The sequence below is a fragment of the Prosopis cineraria genome, unplaced genomic scaffold, assembly GCF_029017545.1.
Source record: "Prosopis cineraria cultivar Desert tree isolate PC_DT_omini unplaced genomic scaffold, ASM2901754v1 PC7, whole genome shotgun sequence".
Classification (NCBI taxonomy): domain Eukaryota; kingdom Viridiplantae; phylum Streptophyta; class Magnoliopsida; order Fabales; family Fabaceae; genus Prosopis; species Prosopis cineraria.
The window spans coordinates 27,827,018-27,850,712 of NW_026555338.1; the positions used below are offsets into that span (position 1 = coordinate 27,827,018).

The 23,695-nt window shown below is 30.7% G+C and overlaps 1 protein-coding gene and 2 pseudogenes across 3 annotated transcripts; all 3 read left to right on the forward strand.

The window, feature by feature from the left end:
- Positions 1–4,246: 4,246 nt before the first annotated feature.
- Positions 4,247–9,953, forward strand: LOC129316681 (flavin-containing monooxygenase FMO GS-OX5-like; annotated as a pseudogene).
- A 1,119-nt stretch (positions 9,954–11,072) lies between these two features.
- Positions 11,073–15,243, forward strand: LOC129316203 (flavin-containing monooxygenase FMO GS-OX-like 6; annotated as a pseudogene).
- A 1,929-nt stretch (positions 15,244–17,172) lies between these two features.
- Positions 17,173–22,673, forward strand: LOC129315236 (flavin-containing monooxygenase FMO GS-OX-like 4). Of its 3 annotated transcripts, none has more exons than XR_008594421.1 (7): positions 17,173–18,078; positions 18,239–18,309; positions 20,234–20,383; positions 20,713–20,795; positions 20,926–21,068; positions 21,580–21,753; positions 22,247–22,386. XR_008594421.1 is itself a non-coding variant. In XM_054958817.1 (7 exons), the coding sequence occupies exons 1-7, from the start codon at positions 17,547–17,549 to the stop codon at positions 22,418–22,420; spliced, it is 1,290 nt and encodes a 429-aa protein (XP_054814792.1). In that variant the 5' UTR covers positions 17,261–17,546; the 3' UTR covers positions 22,421–22,673. The 3 variants fall into 3 exon arrangements, 2 of the variants coding, with proteins under 2 accessions (XP_054814792.1, XP_054814791.1); XM_054958817.1 differs by having other exon boundaries at positions 17,261–18,078; positions 20,926–21,061; positions 21,610–21,753; positions 22,247–22,673; XM_054958816.1 differs by having other exon boundaries at positions 17,277–18,078; positions 20,926–21,061; positions 22,247–22,673.
- The last annotated feature ends 1,022 nt before the right edge of the window (positions 22,674–23,695 follow it).

Below are 23,695 nucleotides of genomic sequence, written 5' to 3' on the forward strand. Positions count from 1 at the left end.
TCATAAATATGAATAAATTATAATTTAAAATATGAATTAAAAATAAAAAAAAAAGTAACGTGTCTAATTCAACTGGTTTGTTCCCAGTTTAAGGCTAGTTCGATCGATTTATGGATGGTTTGCATAATGGGTGGTTTTTGCTGCAATCGGACTGGACCTATGACCGATTGGACCAACTAATCCAATCCATTTTGATGACACTATATAGTTTATTTGTGATATTTTGGGGGGAAAACAGGTGGTGGTGGTGGTAGGATTGGGTGCGAGTGGCTATGACGTATCAAAAAGATATTGGAAAGGTGACGAAAGAGGTTAGCCGTCCGATTGAATCATAAGAGTACGGATGTGATGCCGCCATATTTTCACAACATGAGGCACTATTCTATGGTACCATCGCAAACACATGCTCTCTCCGATCTCACATACAATATTTTCCGTTTTTATTGTAAGGTGTTTTTAAGGAAGAAAAATTATCTTTAACTCACATAGAGGGTTATTAATTAATATTTTTTAATTTTTATTATAAAATATCTCTAATCATCTAACTAGAATTACGATGAGAGGGTTGAATCATTAATTTTGTCTTGCAATAAAATGAGCTCTTAAATTTACCCCTATTTAAATTAAATATTTTCAAATCTATATTACATTTTCTCTTATAGTTAATTAATGAGTTTAAATAAGGGTTATATTAAAAAATATAATTAATATTTCACCAAGTATTTTTCATTAAGAACTAAAGAATTTTGTTAAAAGGTGTCCTATATATATAATAGGAACTAGAGATAATATTTTCTAATTTTACCTTAGCAAATAACTAAAATAAAATTTTCATTTTAATTTAAGGTCTCCACAGGACTCCTTGAATATTGTGTCTCTCTTTCTCTGTAATAGAAGTAAAGGTTTTCATGTTAAATCATATTTAATGAGTTAATTAATTTTTTAATGGTTTCGATATAGTGGTTGAGAGTGATTTATAACAAAGATAAGTATTGGTAATATTAAATTAACGATCCTTTTTATCAGTCATTTTGCATTAAAAAATGTGAATCCTTTTCACTTTCTCCTAATTTTATCCTTTTATAATTTTCAATAAATGGAGAGTAAAAGGTTATATAAAAGATTTTTTTAAGACGATCTAACAAAGATAATTTGAAATTTTAAAAAAACATCAATAATTTAATCACATTGTCTAAATTTTGGCCGGGCAGTAAAATAAGTGATTTAAAAATAGTATATGAGAGAGTATATATAAAATCTCAATAGAAAATATCTTTTTCTTTTGTTTTTTAAGAATAAATGTCTCTCTCCATAGGTGAAAGTCTCTTTCACTCTTGAGCCAAAAGGAAATGGAATTGTTTATAACTTATTTATAATTGAAGAAATTAAAAAGTTCTATTTTTCCACTAAAAACCATTCTGTCTTGTCCCATATTAGATCTCCATTCCGAATGCTAAAAAAAGAGAGACTACAGAAGATTCTATGATGACATATATGCGTATGTTTGGATAGCAGAGGAACACGCGTTTTCAACTCAAAATTAATTTTTTGAACAAAATCATCCAAACAGTACAAAAACACAGAAACTAATTAAAAATACAAAATGCGCGTTTTTTCATAATCTCCTCCCACGAGCTTTTTACCAAAAGTTTGTCAAAAATTTTTAAAAAAATTATAAAGAAAGGTCCAAAAAATTTATAAAAAAGGCACATAATTTAATAAAAATAAAATTAAACTCTCTTCTTTTTTCTTTTTTTTCTTCATAAAATTTAAACTTTTATATTCAAAAAATTAATATTTGATATTTAAAAATTAAATTATATAGTAATTTATATAGTTAAAAATTAATTATGATTAAATTATTCAAATATCTTCAATTATGTTAAAATTAATTTTAGAAAAATAGTATCCAAACAAATTACGTTATAACATAATCAATTATGATTAAAATTTACTACTTAATTAATTATTTTTATAATCTATTATATCCAACTGAAATCTAAATGGATCCTATATAATTCACATAATCTTTTTCCTTAAACAAGAAAGTCAAAAGACTTGGTTTTTTTTTTTTTTTTCGGTTTGCTTTAGTTTGCAGATGAACTACTTTTATGAAGACGGATTGGTTGCCTTTGAAGATGGATTCTCGGTTTATGCTGATGCCATAGTCCATTGCACCGGGAATCATATTTCTACTACTCAATAATACAAAATCATTTAATAATACAAATCATTTATTTTATTGAATTTTATTTACGAAATTAATGGCTATTAAAACAATTATTTGTTAAATAATATGATAACAGATATTTTCTCTGTTCAAAAATATAATGTATTTTTTGAGGATTCAGATGTTAAAAAATATAAGGTATTTTTAGTTTTTTAAGATATAATCATTACCTTTTTTAAAAAAATATCTCTATTAAATATTAATAAATAATTTTATATTTATTGTAGGGTATTTAATGAAAGTAAATATAAAAAATAAATTTAGTTTAAAAATAAATTACTAATTTATCAAGGAATAAAATTTAATTACAAATATTTTATATTTTTTAATAAAAAAAGTATAAATATTGTTCCTCATTTTTGGAGACGAAGGCAATAGAGACTGTTGAGGACAATAGAGTTGGGCCACTGTGCAAGCAAGTGTTTCCTCCTGCTTTAGCTCCTTCTCTCTCTTTCATTGGCAATTTGGCATCCCTTACAATGTAAGTGGTTGCAAGCTCTATCAAAGTTTTATATATATATATATATATATTATAAAGAATAATAAAATGAAAATTATAAAAAAATCATAAATCTCAACTTTAAAAGATTTGCTCTAATAAATGTAACTGGTCATGTTACAAGAATGCACGAGCACAACATATGTTTTGAATCTTAAGTTTTACTTCTTTTTTTAGTCAATCTTTGCTTTAACTAAAGACACATTTTTACTCGTTGAACACGCGCAACCCAAAATTGAATTTTGGACATTCGCATACCCTACGTGAAAATTTGAACGCAAAAATGACATTGAACCCCAATATAATTACTGGATCAAGCTTTCCTCTTTTGACTAATAGGTCAACTTAGTGGAGCAAATTAAAATTTTAATTTAAATAAAAAATACAGCTTTTAAAAAAGAAATAATCTAATTTCCTTGGGCATGCAGCGGCGTAATTTCTTGATGGGAGGTACCCCACCCCTCGAGGTGGCCTGAACGGATGCCAAGCTGGATTAATCTAAGCAAAGCTTATGATACTAGTGCGCAAGCCAAAAAAAAAAACAAAGAAAGAAAGAAATAATCTAATTTTGAAATTCTATGATACAGGATTCAACATTCCTTACAGTTGATTTGCAAAGCAAGTGGGTAGCAAAAGTTCTATCTGAGAAAGTAGAGTTGCCTTTAGAAGAAGAGATGATGGAATCTGTTCTAAATCACTATAAATTCTTGAAACTCAAAGAAATTCTCAAACATCACACTCATCTCCTTCGTCGTCATCAGGTATACAAACTTCTTTCAAAACACACACACATACACATTTAGTTAATGTTTAAAATCTACTTTACAATTTTTTTGAAAGATCTTAATTTTTTAATGTTTGTATATATATATATATATATATAGGTGCATTGTAGTGTTATGTAGCTCCGTCCCTGATGGGTATGAATCGAGTTGAATTCCAACATTAATATTGAAGGTTGTGTACTTGTGTCTGGATCGTTGAAAAACTTGAAACAATGTTTAGATTTTTTTTTTTAAAAAAAAATCTCAACAGATTTTTGGTCTACCTCCTTCAGCTTCAGCTAGCATTCAAACTGACTTTTAAGAAAAATCACTGATTTTTACCTTAATTTTAGTTTGCTAACTTCTGCTTATTCTAACTTCAGTTGTATAACTTTTAATCCAAACGTATCCTAACAAAGGCATGTACTATATTAAGTTTTATTATTTTTTAATTAATGAAATGGAATGACAGGTGGATTACAAGGATTGGCTAGCAGAGCAAAGTGGGCATGGTCCATTGGATGCATGGAGGGAGAAGTTGTGCAGTGAAGTGGCGAAGAACTTTCTGGAAAGGAACAGCTTCTACGGGGACCAATGGGACGATGCTTACTGGGATTTCATCGTCCATTCTTTGTCTCCCACCATTAACGCATAACTAATAATAATCCCATATTCCGTCAATTTAATTATGATATTTTTGTTTACCCCAACCTTTTATTCTTTTGGTCACATTCACATTTATCACATTGATTTATGAAAGAGGATTCTTGCCTCTGTCCATCTGCTTTCTGAATATTGAACCCCAATTCGGATTGTGCTTCTTTATAATTAAATATTTCTCTCGTCGATATTCACCCGTGAAATGCAAAAGTCCTCTCCCTCTCTCCCCCCTCCATAGCCAGCATGGTCAGGTCCGTCAAGGTTGCCGTCATCGGAGCCGGCGTTTCCGGTCTCGTTGCTGCTCGGGAGCTTCAACGGGAAGGCCACCGGGTCGTCGTCTTCGAGAAAGACCATCGCGTCGGAGGCATCTGGGCCTACAATCCAAGGACTGAATCCGACCCTCTCGGCATCGACCCGAACCGTGAAACCGTCCACAGCAGTCTCTACCTCTCATTGCGCACCAATCTGCCCAGACAAGTCATGGGTTACTTGGACTACCCGTTTTTGAAGCGCGAATCTGGTGACCAGAGAACTTTCCCGGGTCAAGAGGAGGTGCTCCGTTTTCTGGACAGTTTTGCGGAGGAGTTCGGGATCCTTGAGTTGACCCGGTTAGAGTCGGAGGTGGTTCGGGTGGAGCTTGCCGGGGAAAGCAAGGAGGATGGTTGGTTGGTGGAGTGGAGGAGTCGGGAGGACGAATCTCTGACCCGAGAAACGTTCGAAGCAGTTGCAGTGTGTTCGGGTCACTTCGCAGTGCCAAAGCTCGCGCAGATTCCGGGTATCGAAAACTGGAGGCGGTACCAGATGCATAGCCACAATTATCGGGTACCCGACCCATTTGAGGGATGGGTAAGTGAACTTCACTGTTCAAGTTAGCGTTAGAATTTTCTACAGTTACATGCAACTTCAGATAGCCGCTTCAGGAAATGCCGTCTGTATTATAATATTTTGCATCATTTATATAAAATATTTTTTTTAAAAAATAAAACTCTTTATGAAGGCAATCTTCAAATTTTCATGGAAAATGAAAGACATCATATATTTTATTTTTCACAATAGAAAATTATCAAAAAATAATTATATCAAAATATTTTTATACGCTTCGTATAATATTTAGAACATCTAAACTTACTATTCTTACCATTTTATATTGATTAATTCATGTTTTAAATCTGGAAACAAATAAGTTGATTATTCAACAAAATATTTGTATAATTTTTTTTTCCAAAATCGGAATACTTTATGCTGACCTACTTTTTGTGGAATTTTATTTTATTTTTGAACAGTTAAATTTCAGTTCCTTAAAAATGTGAACATTTTCAGCTGTGTAAAAGTAGTTATTTTTATATACGCATATTCACAAGTCTTATACTCTGCTCAACATCAATAACCTTGTAATTTAGTGACAGATAATTTTTTTTTAGTAAGTGGAAGGTTACAGAGATTAAATGTCGTTTGTAATTACTCCAAGCTATTTTAGCACTTTTTGATTAAAAAAATAGTTGATTTGTGAGTACTAATATATAAACATAAATATAAACGACAGGTGGTGGTGGTGGTAGGATTGGGAGCAAGTGGGTATGGCATATCAAAAGAGATTGGAAATGTGGCAAGAGAGGTTCATATAGCCGTCCGATTGAATCCCAAGCTTACGGATGTGATGCCGCCAGACTTTCGCAACATCAGGCACCACTCTATGGTACGTACCTATGCTATACTTCCGGCGTCTACTATAAGACAGATTTAATTAACTTATTAATATAAAAAAAAGATAGTTAAATTATTAATTGTGTTTAAAAATAAAATAAACTTTTAATTTTTTAAATGTGTAGTACATTTGATTTTATAGTTAATGAATTTAAACAATGTAGCATAACTCACTGTTTTATATTAAAAACAAATTTTTTTTTAGAAAATGCATTATAATGGAGACCAAAATAAGTAGTAGTCTCGATAAAAAAAGCATCTTTTTGTTAGATTTTATTATAATGTCATAATTAAAAAATAAGATATTATATAAAAATTTGAGTCAAGCTGGCCAAGTTGACCCGTAACTTGGCCAGTTCAATCATTTAAGCAAATCAGTCACCAGAACTATGACTTTTTATCACAAGATCATTGGGCAAGTGGAATTTTCCATAGATAAAAATCTCTTTCAATCTTGAGTCATTTGCAAATTTGCAGATAAAATGCGTCTATGAGGATGGATTGGTTGCCTTTGAAGATGGATATTCAGTTTATGCAGATGCCATAGTCCATTGCACCGGGTATCCCATAGCAATTATTTTTACACATTTTTAAATTTTTCTCAACTGGAAATTAGACTTGAATTTTGTTTTATTATAATTATTCTAGGATTCTAAAATTTTGTTAAATGTAAAAACAGATACAAATATTGTTTCCCATTCTTGGAGACAAAGGGAATAGTGAGTGTCGAGGACAACAGAGTTGGACCACTCTAGAAGCATGTGTTCCCTCCTGCTCTAGCTCCTTCCCTCTCCTTCATTGGCATCCCTTACTTTGTAAGTCTGTAACCACTTCTACCATAGTAAAACTTTAATTGCATTTTATTCCCATCTATTTCTATTATAAGATATTTTTAATCATCTCACTGAATCAAGGAAATAGATTAAATTATTAACTTTGTCTAAAAATAGAATAAATTTTTAAATTTACCTCTATTTAAATTTAAATGAAAAATTTTAAAATTTACATTACATTATCTCTTGTAATTAATGATTTTAATAGGAGTAATATTGAAAAGTGTAATTAATATCCCATCATGTACCTTACAAGAAGGATTAAAACATATTTTAAAAAGTGTTTTATAATAAAAATCAGAGAAAGTATGATGTTTTATGTTGTTGTTTCTGGTAAGAAGGTGTGGGGGACACACTCATGTGTGCAAGTCCTCCTGTTGCTATGAGAGGAGTAATGGAGCTAATAATTTAGGTTAAGTTTGATAAGCCAATAACGTGGGCAAGGCTAAAAGATCTTAGAGTCAAGTTAGGAAGTTCATAAAATTTTATTTGTTCTAGGCTTATTTGAAATGTTTTTATAATCTTAAAAATATTGAGACAAATCTGAACTTGAAAGGGCTTGGCTTTACTTTTTTATTTTTTTTATTTTTAAAAAATTAAATAACCTCCACTTCACACTCACAAATTTTTTCTTAGACTCATAGTTCATATACTTCACAAGCACTCCTAAATGAAGTTTCAATGTTCCCAATAGTAGTTTGTTTTGATTTTGTTTGTTTGAAATGTTAAGCAAAAATAAATACAAGGAGTTACTTCATACACTTTTAAGTTTTATCTTTATTTTTCAATGCTTGGTCTCACATTTTTAGGAATAAAAAAAGAGACTTGACAATGAAATTTTCAACAATTTAATTACTCAAACAAACCTAAATAAGTTCGAAAGTTTAAAGTATTGAAGTGGTATTTAATAATATAATTTTATTATATGTCTAGATATTTTTCTTTGTACCCAAACCAAATTATGCCCGGCTTATCCAAATCACCAAACTCTAAAGAAAGTACCTTGTTGCACGACACATGTTTTGATTTTGAACAATTTCTCGATAAAGTGAAAAATGCAAATTAAGTCAATTAAATATAGTTCTAAATCTTAATTTTTCAAACATAAAAATAAATTTTTAAAAATATCTTTCAACTAGGGGAAAGAAATAAATGATGTCTAAGAAGTGAAGTAGTGATGGATAATTTTTAAAAAAACTTCATTATTCAATAGTTATTTTTTTTTTCTTCAAAACATCTTATATTATAAAACATTAATTCATCAATTTAAAAATATCTTATAAAATGGGTAGGGCAGAGGTAGTACATGGAGAATAAACTAGTCCTCAGGATATTTTAAGTAATTAGATACTAATTATTTTGAAAAAGAAAAGAAATAATATATTTTTGAGATTGTGTGATGATGCAGGATTCTGCATTTCTTATAGCTGATTTGCAAGGCAAGTGGGTAGCAAAAGTGCTATCAGAGAAAGTAGAGCTGCCTTCAGAAGAAGAGATGATGGAATCTGTTCTAAATTACTATAAATTCTTGAAACTCAAAGAAATTCCCAAACATCACACTCACCTCCTTCGTCCTCACCAGGTATACAAAATTCTCTCAGATACTTCATTTGCATATATTTAATTAATGGTTAAAGTTTATTTTATACACGAATAATGAGGATTTTAATTTTATATTGATATGAAAGGTCATGTCAAGAGATTTAACTCTTAATTTTAAGCACATGTAGTTTATGGTTAGATTGATAGAATAATATAGAGGGATTGGAGAGACCAAAATAAAAATAACTAAATTACTCTGCTTCTCTTAATAAATATAATAAAACTCAATATTATATATATAAATGTAAAAATTATTATACTTTTTAAAAATCTCGTAAGCTTTATTTTCAATCCATGATCATCTTATTTTTTTAATCCAATACATTTTCTTTCATTTTTAGCAACCAAACAAGATTATAAAGTGTGACTTTTTCCATTAACGTCTGATGATGATCACACAACTCAAATCTTGCTCATATATGTTAAGATAATTGAAAAATATTTCTTCACATCTCATTTGGTTTATTTCTATAAATCAATGATATTAAGTTGTTAAACCTTTACCCAAAAAAAAAAAAAAAAGTGTATATTTACAATTCAGTTTGAATATTTGATGATAAATCTAAACATCTCATAACAGGTGCAATAATAATTCTCTGTTCTATCGTTCTGTTGTCAAATTATTATCATTTCAATTTCTTTATATATAGTTAATATTGCATTGTGTTAGAGAAATATTGCAAGGCCGGCCCCTAATTTTCTTCCCAATTTTATATACCCCTTCATAATTTTCCAGCTTCGTCCCTGATGGGCATAATCTAGTTCAATTTGATAAACAGCGGTGATGAATACTCCCTTCGCTCTTCAATATTAGACATTTTTAGAAGAAAATTGTGTTCTGCAGTATAAGTCATCAAGAGATGATAACTCTACATTTTACATTTAAGTTTTCAAAATGCCTTTTGTCTTTTATTGTTTTTGACCCACCTGTCTCACATTCAATTTGGTATCTCTCTCTCTCTCTCTCTTCAAATTGTGCTTTGTCCCTCGCCATCTTCAGTCTCTACTCTCATATCTGTTAAAGTATGAGAAAAAAATTTTAAATTTATTCATTAACTATACTTTTGATCTTTTTATTTTGAGGGTTAAATTTAAAATTTTATTTATAATTATTCTTTATATTTTTATTGTATTGATATTGATGAAATTAATAAAAATAATTTATAAATAAAATTGGAGGGAATATTTAAAAACAGCATGTCTATTACTGATGAAGATTGAGTCTAATAAAAATGACTAGCTGGTATACCAAAGCATGACAAATGATCAATTCGAACTTTGTGTGGACTTTGGGGGGGGTTTAATTAATGAATGAGGGATTAAAATGAAATGACAGGTGGATTACAAGGATTGGCTAGCAGAGGAAAATGGGCATGGTCCGTTGGAAGAATGGAGGGAGAAGATGTATTCAGAAGCGGCCAAGAACTTTCTAGAAGGGAACCACATGTACAGGGACCATTGGGATGATGCTTACTGGGATTCCATCGTCCAGTCTTGGTCTTCTTCCAAAGCTCAGCGGTTAAGTGATTACAGAGAAAACCGGTGATAAAGTGGCCGTCGGAGTTACATCGGACTCCTCCACAAGCTCTTTTCTGATCCATCTACGTTCATAGTTACGGACTCGGTGGAGGGAAGCCACTGCCTCAAGAGAAAAATCTCAACCGTTCAGATGTAATAATTTTATTTTTTATTTATATTTTTAAAAAAAAAATATAAAAATTAATTTTTTTAAATAAATATATTTATTAATTCGACAGTCCAAATTTAATATAAATAATCTAAATTTAATATAAAAAAATTAAATTAATTTTTCAGATATATTCTGAATAGTGTAAATATATTTTAAATAAAAATAATAAATTTATTGAAAAATTTTAATATTAAATTTAGATCATTTATATTAATTTGAATTGATAAATATATTTAGTAAATTTTTTTTAATTTTTATTTTAAAATTATAAATAAAAAATAAAAAAATTATTAAATTTAGACCATTTAAATTTTTTTTCACCTCAAAGGAGAGGCAGAAGAAGGAGAGAAGCCTACTCCCAGTTACCGAGCCAGCATTTGGGGCAGACCTGAACCTTGGTCTCTATTGGTCTAGCCCAAATTTTAGTAACAAAGAAAAAGTGGCCAGGACAGCTGGATAGGCCTAAACATCTGCTGTGTTTGGCCCCGTTATGGTTTATTACTTTTGTGTTTAGCCCATGGATCTTAATCATGTTTTGGCACCAATATGGAAGAGGTCAAGAGACTAGCAAAGCAAATAATGTAAATACTATTTGAAGGAAAGAGAATATATATATTGACCTCTTGCAATTACAACTGTTTGCTTGTATAGACTTGAGAGATTGAATTTTAAGCATGTTGATTGTTGAGAATATAGGAATCAAAAGATTATTTTTCTTTAAAAAGTAATTTAGAAACATCTTTATATATTGAGTGGTAAAGGATCTTAAAATAAATTGACTATGGCTCTACTTTGAGGGAGCACAGTGCACAGTGTCAATAAAGAATGTCTTCTCAGCTACAAAGGCGACGAATACGAATTTCCTAGAGTTTCCAGCAAGTGATGATAATCCCAACCTTCCCTGAAGTGTCCAGACAAGAATTATGCAGGCGGTAAGATAACCAACCAGCGGGAGCATTGGGAATTTGGGGATCAAGTCCTTGGAATAACTGGTCAAAGAAAAACGGCTATGGCAAAACTTACACTCACGACTTACGAGTACGTTGAAGTCCACCGAAACATATTATAAACAAAAAAGGCACGAATGGAAGTCATGAAAATACCGAAGAATTATAATTTAGAAAGCTGTGACTGTGCAATTGGTTGATTCATCCCTGAACGCCAAAACCAAAACTCCTCTCTCTCCGTTACCACCATGCCCAGATCCCTCAACGTTGCCGTCATCGGAGCTGGCGTTTCCGGCCTCGTTGCTGCTCGGGAACTTCAACGGGAAGGCCACCGAGTCGTCGTCTTCGAGAAAAACCACCGTATCGGAGGCACCTGGCTATACGATCCGAGAACTGAATCCGACCCTCTCGGCGTTGACCCGAACCGCGAAATCGTCCACAGCAGCCTTTACCTCTCGATGCGCACCAATCTGCCCAGACAGCTCATGGGATACTTAGACTACCCGTTTGTGAAGGCCGAATCGGGTGACCAGAGAACATTCCCGGGTCACGAGGAGGTGCTCCGTTTCCTGGAATGCTTTGCGAAGGAGTTTCGGATCCTTGAGTTGACTCGGTTCGAGTCGGACGTGGTTCGGGTGGAGCTTGTCGGGGAAAGCAAGGGGAAGGGCTGGTTGGTTGAGTGGAGAAGCCGGGGATCCGAATCATTGTCCCGAGAAGTGTTTGAAGCGGTGGCAGTGTGTTCGGGTCACTCCACTGTGCCCTGGCTCGCAAAGATTCCGGGTATTGAAAACTGGAGGCGATACCAAATGCATAGCCACAATTATCGGGTACCCGATCCATTTCAGGGACAGGTAAGTGAATTCATTGCATGAACAGTATTTACTTCTAACTAGTCACTACATGTTATGTTATGAAGGTAATATTGAATTTTAGCAGTGAATAAAAGTTATCATGTGTTTTATTATTTAAAAAAAAAACTCTGTTAAAATTTTAAAACCTGCTTCAAATCTTAAAGTAAAGGTAATTTTACAACAGAATATCTATGTGACTTGTTTCAAGTTCTGTGTAATAGCAGATAAGCATGATTTGTTCTGAGTGTAATCTTGAGCTCAATGCAATAACAAAGCCTTAAAATTAAGTGATTGATAATTAGTGCTCAAAATGTGTGTGTGTAAATTAAAACAGGTGGTGGTTGTAATAGGGCTGGGACCAAGTGGGTTTGACATATCAAAAGATATTGGAAAAGTGGCGAAAGAGGTTCATATAGCCGTCCGAATGGATCAAATGGCTAAGATGAATGTGAAGCTCCAAGACTTTCAGAACATTAGGCACCACTCTACGGTACACTCTTTTATCTCTTGTATGTATATACTCCTTTCTTTAAAAAATGTAAAATATTTTTAATTTTTTTGAGATGTAATTATTATTTTTTTTTAAGTGTTTCTATTAATAAATAATTTTATATTTATTGTATGGCGTTTAATAAGGGTAAATATGAAAAGATAAAGTTAGTTTAAAAGTAAGTAACCACTTTATTGAGGGGTAAGATTCTATTAAAAATGCTTTATATTTTTTAACAGAGGGAATATGTATTATGTACATACGTATTATTTTGTCTTGTTCATGCTCTCTCAAAAGAATTTTGAATCTTACTCATTGAAAACTGATAGAGACTTTGTAGTATGAGATAGCAAGTCTTATATAAAATAGTATGGGATATTCAATAGGGTTAGTTCCATCGGGACGTTGACTTTTCATGGTGGCCAATTGATGGAGACATGATATTATGAATTTTTTTTTTTTGCTTCGTTTTGAACCAATGATGGAGTTTGATCAAATTGGAGAGGACGACAAATGCATCTTTCAATCTTGAGTCATTTGTGATTGTCAAAAAAAATCTTGAGTCATTTGCAAACAGCTCTCAAAACTTCAAGACTGGAAACTAACTTGTCCATAATTAGAAATTATGAAACAAAAAGTATATTTTCCTTCTAGAATAAGTTATTTTTTCTTCTATACTAACATTGGTCACAACTATATCATACGCTGTTCCAGAGTCTTTTTCTTTTTAAATAATTAACATGATATATTTCTTTTATTCCTAATGCCCCCTGAAAAAAAGACATTAGGTATATTTTATGATGACCCATAAAGTAATACTAGCATTATGGTATATTCTTGTTTTTGTAGATAAAATGTGTCTATGAAGATGGATTGATTGCCTTTGAAGATGGATCTTCAGTTTATGCAGATGCCATAATCCACTGCACTGGGTATCACATTATAATTATTTTTATCTTCCCTCCACACAAAAACACAGATAACATATATGTTATATTTCTATTATCAACATAAAAATCATTATATTATATATGATATCAAATGACTCTGAAATTTTGTTAAATGAAATGACAGATACAAATATGATTTTCCATTTCTGGAGACTAAAGGGATAGTACGTGTTGAGGAGGATAGAATTGGGCCACTTTACAAGCATGTGTTTCCTCCTGCTTTAGCTCCTTCCCTCTCTTTCATTGGCATGACTTCTCATGTTAGTGGTAACAAGTTTTATTTATCTTCTTGACCAAATTATTTTGTTTTCAATGGATTCTTATATAATTGAGGGATTTGATTGAGTCCTTAATGTTATTTCTTGTCCAAATCTAATTCATTGACTTCATCTAACGGTTGAAATAAGCATTTCTTTCCTCATATAGTTGAGATCAAGGTATTGAAACTGGACAGTCATTGAACTTACCAAGGTAGAGTGGTTCAAGTGTCATAATTGATATAATATAATTTAATTAAAATGTATGAAAATATTCATATATAACCTTGAAATAGAGAGAGTAATATTTAAATAAAAAAAAAAACATTTTCATTCGTAAGTGAATAGAACATTCATGTATGAATCACATATAACCCAACAAAGTAGAGCACTAAAGCAAAAATATGATGGACTGCTATTTTTTCTTTTCTTCTTATTTTTTTAAACCCAAAATGATGTCATTAAAGGCTTAGCAAGGGGTGAGGAAAAAAAAAAATGAAATTCAACATGATCAACTCACTCAAAACTCTTGATCAGACCAATTAGGGGATTAACTTACTAGTTCACCGGTCTAATTGATCAACTTAGGTTGAATTTGAATAACATGGTTGACACATATAATGCATTGGATAATTATTGGATCAAAGTTCCTCTTCTAATATTATTAGGTCAAGCTTAAGAACTAAATTTGGTGATAAAATAATCTATTCTATCTTTGGGATGCAGGAGCCTGCATTTCATATATTTGAATTACAGAGCAAGTGGGTAGCAAAAGTCTTATCTGGAAAAGTGAGTTACCTTCAGAAGAAGAGATGATGGATTCTGTTCTAAATTTCTATGAATTCTTAAAACAGAAAGAAATCCCCAAACGTCACACTCATTTCCTTCGTCCACATCAGGTATACAAATTCCTTTATACTACTTTATATCCATAAATTTAATAAAATAACAATTGAATCAAGTGAAAGAATCCTCATTATTAAATTAAATATCATATAATCATATAATTTAATATAATTATATATCTCAGGATTCAAACTTAAAATTCCATGATAAGTTAATTCAATTCTCTTGAAGAATTAAACCAAACACGCCTCAATTGACAAAATGCATCTTTAACCACATGTTGATTGCACGGTGTCACTTTATAGGATTCATTCACGTTCATCGTTTGGTGGAGTTGGAAAAGAGAATTGTTGTACTGTTTAGTTGAGATTAATACTACTTTATAAATTTTATATTGAAATTACGTTGAATTAATCATTTCATTTTTTATTCTCTATGTGGTGCCAAGAGGCAATCCTAGCATTAAGAATTCATTCATAACAGCATATTAGACCTTGTTGATCGGAGACATTTTCGATTCATAAATCAATAATTTTCTGCATCATTGTTATTTTGATTCCATTTATTATTAATTTTGTAAATAACTTGGAATGAAAATGGATGAACAGGTGGATTACAAGCACTGGCTAGCAAGGGAGAGTGGATTTGGTGCATTGGAAGAATGGAGAGAGGAAATGTTCTGTGAGATCATAAAGAAATTTCTGGAAATGCAACATTTCTACATTGACCAGTGGGACGGCGCTTTTTGGGATTCCGTCATTCATTCTTCATCCTCTTCCTCAAACACTCTGGAATTTAATCAAAATAGGAAATGGAATTAAATTTAAAAAGGGTGTTTGATATGCCGATGAAACTTTATATTTTTTTTTTTTGTATGTGCACTTATAACATTGAAAGAAACATTATTGAGTTGAATTTTAAATTACACTCATGTGAACCATAAAACATGCTTTACAAATAAAAAAAAGTGTTTACCTAAATACTACTCCCTCCGTTTTAAATTATAAAATACTTTTAAATAAAATTTCACGTAACAATAAAACTTATTAAATATGCTAAATCTTACATTTTCAAGATAAAAATATAAATTTTTAAAAATATCTTTTATTTAATACTCCATTAATAAAATAACATTGAAGAGAGAGAATATAAGAGAAGGATAATTTTAAAAAAGTATCATTAATAAAACATTATTTTTATTAAAATGTCTTATATTTTAGGAGGTTGAATTTTTTTAAAAGTGTTTTATAATTTGAGATGGAGGGAGTAATAAATTACTCAAATAAGATTCTTCTATCTATAGTAGGATCTTTTTTAAAAAGTTATATGAAATATAAAATAAGAGTTCTAGTATATATTTTGATGCACCAAAATTTTACTTAATTTTTTTTATTTAATGCATATTTTAAATAGAATTGTCCTCCTCTGTAAGCAATAAAAAAATGTTTTACTTTAGCAAAAGAGATGCATGGATCATTATATAATATTTAAATACCCTCTTATATAACATCTTCAAAATTTTTTCCAAACAATTAATTAACTCAATTATAATAGAAAAGTGTCTGTCATGACAAATATAATTAATTTTTTAAAATAATTTTTAACTTGAAACACTATCATGATAATACTTATTTATTTAATCTAATTTTTTTTACCATAACAAAATATTTTGTACCATGGTAGTTATTTAAAAAAGTATTATAAGATAGTTTTAATTGAATTATACCTAATTAATTGTTTTTAAAATTATACATTTTTTCATGTACTTATTTAATAAGTTGCTTTAATTGAACAAAAATTATTAATTAAACTAAAGATAATTTTAAAATGAAGTAAAATAAGACAAGAAAGCAAATGAAATAAGAAAAAATGCAAATTGATTTTTTTATTATTCATAAATATCTTTCTATTGAAAACTCAGGTATTAAATATAAGCATCTTTTCTAAAAAAATTTGAATATTGATTCATCACATTATAAAAGATTAGCTTCCTCCTTTATATCTAACCCACTTGAGCTTTAAAGATAGATTTAATTAAATAATATTCTTTCTATCTCAAATTATAAAATAATATTGGAAGAATTTTTTCTCCTAAAAGATAAGATAATTTTAAAAAAATTAAGGTTTCATTAATGATAATTTTTTAATATTACATTTCAAGTGAAAAAATATTAAAATGATATTATAACATAATAATTATTGAAAATGTAAATTGGTAAACTATAATGTCATTATTGTGTTTTATTGATATCCATAATCTTGTCTCAAATTATCTTATACTCTCTTTGGATCAAAATATAGGACATTTATAACTAATTCATAACTCTCAAAAAAATATTGGCCAGAATCTTAATTTCTTAAAAAAAATTATTCTTTTCAATTATATTCAAATTAAATACCCTTTAAAAATACTTTAACAATGATAATTAAAATTTTAATGTATTATTTTTTAGAAAAAGTAATAAATAAAGAAGGAATATATTTAAAAAATTAATTATTAAAGCTACTCAATATCTTATATTTTAAATTAAATAAAATTTTTATAAAATATTTTATATTATAATGGGGAGAGAATAATTGAAAATAGTAAAATTATTTTATAATTTGAGACAAAAAAATTTAAATAATATCTAATAAATAATTAGATTTAATTTTTTAAAATAGATAATTATATTTAGCTAGTTGGCCAAAAAGTTAGATTCTATAGCTTTAGCTAAATAGCTTCTTCATGGCGAAGTTTCGTCCTCATGGACTATCACCAGTTACCAATGGAGGCTATAGAATTCAGGTAGAGAAATTATTTCTGTCTTCTCTTTTGTCCGTTTCATCAGTAAATCGAAAGAGCATCATCAAAAGGCCGAAATGGATTCTCTGTTTCGTAATCGTGACCGAGCTCTATTATTGTACTAAACTCGACAGATTATCCTGAAGAATAATATGGAATAACAAGATGACTCCAAAATTATTTTATAATTTGAGATGCAGAGACAGTGTCAAATAAATAATTTAGCTTTAGCTAAATAGCTACTTCATGACGGGGTTTCGTCCTCATGGACTACCACCAGTTACCTATGGAGGCTATAGAATTCCAGGTAGAGAAATCATTTTTGTCTTCTCTTTTGTCCGTTTCTTCACCAAATCGAAAGGGCATCATCAAAAGGCCTCAATGGATGCTCTGTTTCGTACTCGTGACCGAGCTCCATTATTGTACTAAACTCAACAGATGGTCCAATCCGCGACTGTCGCAGTAATCGGAGCCGGCGTTGCCGGTCTCTGCGCTGCCCGCGAGCTTCTGCGCGAAGGCCACACGGTCGTCGTCTTCGAGAAAAGCGATCAAATCGGAGGTACCTGGAAGTACGATCCACGAACCGAATCCGACCCACTAGGCATTGACCCGACGCGGGAAGTCGTCCACAGTAGCCTATACCTCTCTCTGCGCACCAATCTTCCCAGACCGTTAATGGGTTTTCTGGACTACCCGTTTCCCGAAAATCGCGAAAATGGGGATCCGAGAACTTTTCCGGGTCACGAGGAGGTGCTCTGGTTTCTGAACAAGTTCGCTGATGACTTCGGGATTGGCGAGCTGATTCGATTCAATAGGGAGGTCCTTCGAATCGAGCGAGTCGATGCGAGGAATGACAAATGGGTTATTCAATCAAAGAGTCGTGGTGGTGATTCTTTGTTTCAGGACTTTTTTCAAGCAGTTGTTGTGTGTTCCGGTCACTTCACAGAACCAAGAATAGCTAAAATTCCAGGTAAAGGTTGGATTGGTCTGTTGATTCTAGATTGAATGTTGAGCGAGAAATGGTATAATCAGGGCATGGTTCAAATCAAATTCAAAACCTCGTATCTAGTTCGCTGCAAAAAGTTGAATTGATCAATGGGTTTTACATTTCTGTGAATCATGAGTTTCAGGCGTTGAGAAGTGGTCAGGAAACCAGATTCACAGCCACAACTACAGGGTACCCGAACCATTTCGCGATCAGGTACTGTGAAATCTATCTCATACTTTCATCCTTTCGAAGCAAGGAAGAGTTTGATGTCAATCACTGTAATTACTAATCACATCTGAGCTATTTAAAAATAAATTTAAAATTTTTTTAAAAAAATTATATATAAATCACATAGAATAAATTTATTTATAAATAATTTTTATAAAATTCAGAAATCACAATTAAGTTCATAAAACTTAAGTCTAATTTAAAATTAAACTGTGACGATAATAATATTTTTATTAAACATACATTATATATGTCAATCAAATAATTAATTGATAACTATAATTTTCACTTTTTATAATTATAATTTTATATATTCAATAATTAAGCAATCATGTGTTTCTCACAAAGTTTAACATTAATTATTTATAAATATATCATTAGTAATTTATAACTATAACCTTAATTTTTACAATTGTAACTTTACATATTAATAGTTAAAATAATTATTTTAATTATTAGATATGTAAAATTACAGTTGTAAAAAGTTAAAGTTATAATTATAAATTATTTTAATGATATGATGTATATGTTTAATAAGGGCATCATTATTTTTTTATTTTAATTTAAAATTATACTCAAATCTCAAGAAATTTAATTGTAGTTTTTGAATTTTGCAGGATTTATTTATAAATAAGTTTGTTCCACCTAACTTATATATAATTTTTTTTAATTTTTAACATGCAATTTTATAATTTAAATTTTTTTTATGGAGTGACAATTATAAAATTATCTTTATTTTAAATTACGTACCTATTAAAATAATAATTTATTAAAAATATAAAAATAAAATTATATCCAAACTGGACTGTCTCTAAATTGGTTCTCATCACTGTGGTTAGAAGCGAAACTGGATCCTTCAAAGTGACAGTGCCTATCTATTCTTCAGAATTTTTTAAGAACAGGCAATAGAACCAAGCAAGGTCATATTCTCTCTTATCAATGGAGCCTAGTTTAATTTATATTTATAAAAAATAAGAAATGATTCAAAAATAACTTCTTTTTTTAACCAGGATTCAAAAATAACTTCTGGAGATAGTGAGAAATCTTTTTTTAAAAAAATTAAACAAACATCTTAAAATATCTCAAGTATTTTAAAAAATATTTTTACCTGTAAAAAAAGTTGAAACAAACATGTTCTAACATTTCTATATTTTTTTCCTTGTTTGTGTTCTTTAAAGTGTTAGCCCGACCCTGTCTATGTTACATGGTAGTTAGGAATTGGTCAAGGGAATTGGTTGATTAGGACTTAGGAGGCCCTTGTTAGTTGTTAGGAATCAAAAGATTCTGATATATCACGTGGTAATTATTTTCACTTCCCTAGTCATTATTTGAAAATTTCCCTATTAATTAGTATCAGAATCTTTTGATTCCTAACTACCACGTCATGTATTGCATCACGTGGATTCCTCGGCTCAGAATCTGTATGGATTAAAAAGCTCCTTTATAGGTTATTTGAGTTATGATGCTTGACGTTGAGGAAAGTATATATCTTTTTTTTTATTTTCTCTTCTAACATACCCGTGAACCACTAGTATTTTGCCACTTTTTGGTGTGTGTAGATCTTGCTCATTCACCGTTTATTTTGCGATGTGAAATTTGTCATCATATGTTATTTCATTCTTGGACTTCTAATGTATTGATTCACTTCATTTTTTTCACTGTATATGCTAAAATAATCTTTTATGATATATCCAGATCTTCACAGCTCCTCTTTTTTTTTTCTACATATTTTTTTTTCATTTAATACACTGGTTCATTAAAAGAACTTCATTTGTGAAAGCACTTATTGGTGCTATGCGCATAGTTATTTTTTTCAATTTTTTTACAGCGTACTAGTATACTATATTTTAAGTAGATAGTGGATGCATATGTAGTGATAATTCATTGTTAAATAATCTCCTCCTAACAGAGCGTGGTCGTAATTGGATTTGGACCCAGTGCCTTTGATATCTCAAGAGATATTGCGAAAGTAGCTAAGGAGGTTCACATAGCAACAAGAAGTACAAATGTAAAGGCTATGAAGTTAGCCTATCATGATAATATATGGCAGCATACCATGGTATGTGAAACAATTATCCTTATGACTTATTTATTTCTAATTATAAATACGTTACATTTATAAAACAAAATCTTCTTTAGTAATGTCATTCTTGCATGCTCGACGCATGTAAATATTAGAATTTTTTCTTTTTAATTTATAAAAATTTCCTTTGACAATCTGGACAAGCCAGTGCTGCTTAATCATTTTTTCCCAGGGATAGATAGGTTGTTATATATACCTCCAATATGGAATAACGAGCAAAAGTTAAATCTAAGACACTTTTGATTCAGCTTTTTTTTCTTGTTAATATCTTGCTTATTGATCTCCATGGCCACTTTTCTTCACAGGTGAGATGTGTATCTGAAGATGGCATGATTATGTTTGAGGATGGATCATCTGTTTCTGCTGATGTCATATTCTACTGTACTGGGTCAGTATATATGTACAGTATATCATTTTCGGAAGCTATGCCTATAATGAGGACTCTTTTACTTGATGTAAGCTGTTACTTGCCTAAAAGAACCAATTTAAAGTCACTTTTTTGTGGCATTATTTTACAGATACAAGTACCACTATCCATTCCTTGAAACTAATGGAATAGTAACCATTGATGACAATCGTGTTGGGCCATTATACAAGCACGTGTTTCCTCCTGCATTAGCTCCTTGGCTCTCTTTCATCGGCATACCTGAAAAGGTCACTGGTAACTTCTTCTTTTGCTTTTCTCCTTTCCCCCCTTTCTTCAATGTAAATTGTTCTTATAATGCCCTTTGATTTTTCATAGAAGAGAGGAAAAAACTCTTCAACAAAGCATTAGTAAGTGTGTCTGATAAAAAATAGCTTGTTTTTGGAACTCCATCCATGTATAATTTAATGTATGTACATTCATATGAAGAAATAAGTCCAGCACATGTAAAGAGAACCTCATAGATAGATCATTTTATAACAGGTAAGCAGATTAATTCAATTCTTAATGAACAGGCAAACTTGCCAATTCTAGGATCCCATTGAAAAGAATGCCAAGATGCTTACATATGTGCTTATGATTGTTCGGTTCGCCTATATTTTACAGGCCTGATCTACTTACAACTTGTTCAAGATATTTTACCATAATAAATGTGTCACATTTCATTTTAATTCTATAACTGATAAGCTAAGAAATATAAAGTGACCTTTCAAACTTTGCTGTCCACCTTGATTTATACTCTGAACAGGACATCATCTTCCAAACATTGGAATTGCAATCCAAGTGGGTGGCGCGAGTTTTATCTGGTAAAGTCCCTATACCAACGGAAAAGGAGATGATGAAGTACGTTGAAGAATACTGTCAACAAATGGAGAAGAATGGGATTCCCAAGCACTTCACTCATTACTTGCATTTTAAGGAGGTATTCATGTCTGTGTTATAAAAAAAAAAAAAAAATCATGCATATTATTATTTATACAATTTTACTTGCTTGAACTTTCCATTTAACGGCATTTCCTAAAATATCAAAAGTATATATCCTAAATACCTTTAGTATTATATTCTGAAAAAGTAATCCTATAAACTATATGTCAACTATATTATTCATGTGAAAAAAAAAGGGAAAATCCCATCAAGAAGATTCATTCATCTGTGGTTCTATTTTCAAGTGTTAGCTGTATTAGATTCATATCTAATGCATGATTAGATCTTTTTAAGTAATTTGTTTACACATGTCGGTTCAGGTTGGTTTATTCGTTCGGCTGGCTTGTAGATTGAAACAAAATTATATGCACCTTGTCTCATGTCTGGAAACTTTTCATATAGATCAAATACATATGGCCATTCATAAAGTTCTGCGGAGTTCATGACTTTCTAGCCGATTAATTTTACATAATTTCAAATCCTTCTTTCAGGTTGGGTACAGCAAGTGGCTTGCTGAAGAAGCAGGGTTGCCTCCAGTGGATGAGTGGCGAGAAAAAATGTATGTAGAGAGCATCACAAAGATAAGCAACATGGAAGACAATTACAGAGACCAATGGGATGATGCTTACTGGGAAACAATCATAAAGGGTGAATCATCTCACTAGATCTGATGTTGCTGTCCCTCCAATGAGTACTATATCCGTTTTGATGAGTTTATTTCCCATATACTCATTATTGTCTCATCATCTTGATTAATATTACATTCGGGTCTATTTATAAGAAACAAGCCGTGGTTAAATAGGCCAGTAGTATTAGATGTAGGTCTAGACTCAGATGTATCTAGGATTCACTCTGGCTCTGGGGACCAAACCTTAATAAATTGTATATTGAATTTTATCTAAGTTTCCCTTTGCATTACCTTTGTTGTCTGTCAAATTGTATTCTTTCTGAATTTTCAGAACTAATGAGACACAAATGCTATAATTCTATAAAGGGTTCACATTAGGTTCTCATAAAATAAAAAGACCATACTGAAGACGCTAATCGGGTGGAGCTGGAAAATGTGTTATGTATCAGAACAGGACAAGGCGACGAATATTTTCTCTCGGCTGAAGCCACTGGTTTATCAATAAGAATATAAGAAGTGAGAGGTAGATAGATGCAATGTTAGGCGAAGAAAATCCGATTTCCAGTTTCTTTATATATATATATATATATATTTATGGGAAAACACAATCATTAGTTCTTATAGTTTTATTAATTTTTTTTTAATCTTTATAGCTTTTTTTCAGTGTTTTCAATCATTATAATCCATATAATTTAACATTTTTACTTGGGAAACAAACGTCATTCATTCTTGTTAAAGCTATAGAGATTGAAAACACTTAGAAAAAATTGTAAGAACGAAAAGCAAAATTTAATGAAACTATAAAGACCAAAGATTGTGTTTTTCTTATATTTATTAATAAAGGTTATATTAAAAATCCTTTATATCATGAATAAGCAAAAAATAGCATAATTAGAGATAGCCAAAGAGCCATCCAATCTGATATGCTAAAAAGTTAAACCAAATGCATCCAGACTCGTAAGTAATTTGGATTCATTCAGGTTATAGTCCCTTATCAATGCTTTTGTCTGTGTGGGTTGGCATTATGCAAGAGCCTGTAAAAAAGAATAAAACTACATAAAAGTTGAGGAGGGTAAAAATATATGAACAGTAGTAAGATTATGTGTACATCCTCATTCTGTAACAAAATAGCCTAAGTTTGTTTATCATTTAATCTTTTTTTTTGCTGGTCATATTGTCTGTATTTATATTTATATATGAATAAATAAACAGTATTTTGCTGAGATATTACTTGAAGGCCTCATTCAAATGTTGAAGATGCTGATCTTCAGTGGCATATTGATTTCAGAGTTGCTAGAAAGAATTGCAACCC

Bases quoted from the DNA above. Each gene is read 5' to 3' on its own strand.
- LOC129315236 (XM_054958816.1), top strand. From the start codon at position 17,547: ATGGTCCAATCCGCGACTGTCGCAGTAATCGGAGCCGGCGTTGCCGGT. The intron at 18,079-18,238 runs GTAAAGGTTGGA...CATGAGTTTCAG, and splicing joins AAGAATAGCTAAAATTCCAG to GCGTTGAGAAGTGGTCAGGA. The intron at 18,310-20,233 runs GTACTGTGAAAT...TCCTCCTAACAG, and splicing joins CCGAACCATTTCGCGATCAG to AGCGTGGTCGTAATTGGATT.